Source organism: Humulus lupulus, chromosome 2 (assembly GCF_963169125.1).
Source record: "Humulus lupulus chromosome 2, drHumLupu1.1, whole genome shotgun sequence".
Taxonomy (NCBI): domain Eukaryota; kingdom Viridiplantae; phylum Streptophyta; class Magnoliopsida; order Rosales; family Cannabaceae; genus Humulus; species Humulus lupulus.
The window spans coordinates 290259355-290261056 of NC_084794.1; the positions used below are offsets into that span (position 1 = coordinate 290259355).

Here is a 1702-nt window from a genome sequence, read left to right on the forward strand (position 1 = left end):
AAGGCGTGCTGGGATGTGTGCGGCCTTGACCTGTCGGACGTGTCAGGCGGGATTCTGTGTCAGGCGGATATCATTCCAACTATGCCTCCTCCATGACTTGACCGCTTGGTCTTGTTCCGTGCGAGGCACGAAACTGTTTCCGCGAAGGCAACCTGAAGAGCTTCTCCTGGAAGGAGCTTCCCCGAAGGATATCCCTTCGGGAGTCCGGGAGAGTCGACGAGCTTCCGTGTCGCGTTTGCTTGAAAGAGTAAGCCGGACACTAAACGGGAGAGGCAAAGCCTTTCTGTCCATCCGCGAGCTCTGGTCACCTACCATGAAAGACTTTGATAATTCTGCTTCCCCGAGGATATCCATCTAAACGCTATCCGGAAATCTGGATAACAAAAATAAATAAATTATTTAATTAAAATAGGATATTTATTTAAAAATTTATATGACATTAATATAAATTTAATAAAAATAATTAATAAATTCTATAAATAAAACTAACCAAACGTGCATATTACACGTTTGTTGTTTCTAGTATATATATAATAGTATTTATATGGATAATAAAAGTTTTATATTTATATAAAGTTAGAATAAATCTAAAAGGATAAAAATCGACTTTCATACTGATTTTTTTTTTTATTGAAATTTACTCTACTAGAAAATTTTACATAAGAAGAGACAATGAAATATACATTAGTGGAATAAATGCATTTGTTTTATTGCACGCATAAATATTTATATATTATGTAGAATTGGTGATGCAAGAATCGATCACATAAGGTGAAGTTGTTAAGACCATTTGTAAATGATATCAGCAGTCGTTTGATTTGAACCCTCTTTGAAGCCATAAATTCCATCGTTATGAGCCCTCCAAACACACTTTGAGGCGCATCTGAATGAATCCCTGCTTGCTCTAAAAATGTCATACGATCCTGTTCCACCAATCCAGGTAAGACCACAGAAATACAAAGTAGTACCCGCAAAATTGATTCGAAATTTAAACTCGTAATCTTGATTGTTGGCCACAACATGAGCACCTAAATCATCATCAGCTGACTTGCAATGAACTGTAAGTTGGTTTTTATTGTCCAAATTATTGAAAATTTGAACCGTCGTTTTATATACGAATACGCCTCCGATTTTTTCATCACCGCTAGAATTCTCATTGTTGTCATTTTTTGTAGAGGGAAGATTCGCTCTCACTTCTGCTTCTATTGCACATGATGAAACCATAATCAGTAGTAGTAAGGAAATCAATGACATAGATTTTTTCTCAAACAGCTCCATCTTTCCTGTATTTGGCAGTAATCAATATTTTGAAATGTACACAAGAATATATTATTTGTGAGCTCTTTTCTGTACATATATATACACAATATGTTGGTATCATGACGTTATGAGGTTGTTTTAAAATGATAAGAAGATAATCACAAAATTATTATTGGCTTAGTCTTTATAAATGTATTGGCAATTAGGATATGGAATAACTGGGGTGGTTTTTTCTCCACAGTTGCAACAAATTTTTAATTTATATATAGTGTGTATGTTAAGTATATGAAAACTATATATTTATGATTAGGTACTTTTTCGGTTTTTACTTTTATTTTTATAATTATTTAAATTAGTTATTTATGATGTAATTATCTAAATTTTAAGAGATAATCATTTACAGTTATATTTTTATAATTTATTATACGTAATTTTATTTTAT

General features: G+C 33.0%; 1 protein-coding gene across 1 annotated transcript; it reads right to left on the reverse strand.

The window, feature by feature from the left end:
* Nucleotides 1-780: 780 nt before the first annotated feature.
* LOC133815670 (S-protein homolog 24-like) lies at nucleotides 781-1278 on the reverse strand. The gene has a single exon (XM_062248481.1). The coding sequence runs from the start codon at nucleotides 1276-1278 to the stop codon at nucleotides 781-783; it is 498 nt and encodes a 165-aa protein (XP_062104465.1).
* Nucleotides 1279-1702: the final 424 nt, after the last annotated feature.

Bases quoted from the DNA above. Each gene is read 5' to 3' on its own strand.
- LOC133815670 (XM_062248481.1), bottom strand. From the start codon at position 1,278: ATGGAGCTGTTTGAGAAAAAATCTATGTCATTGATTTCCTTACTACTA.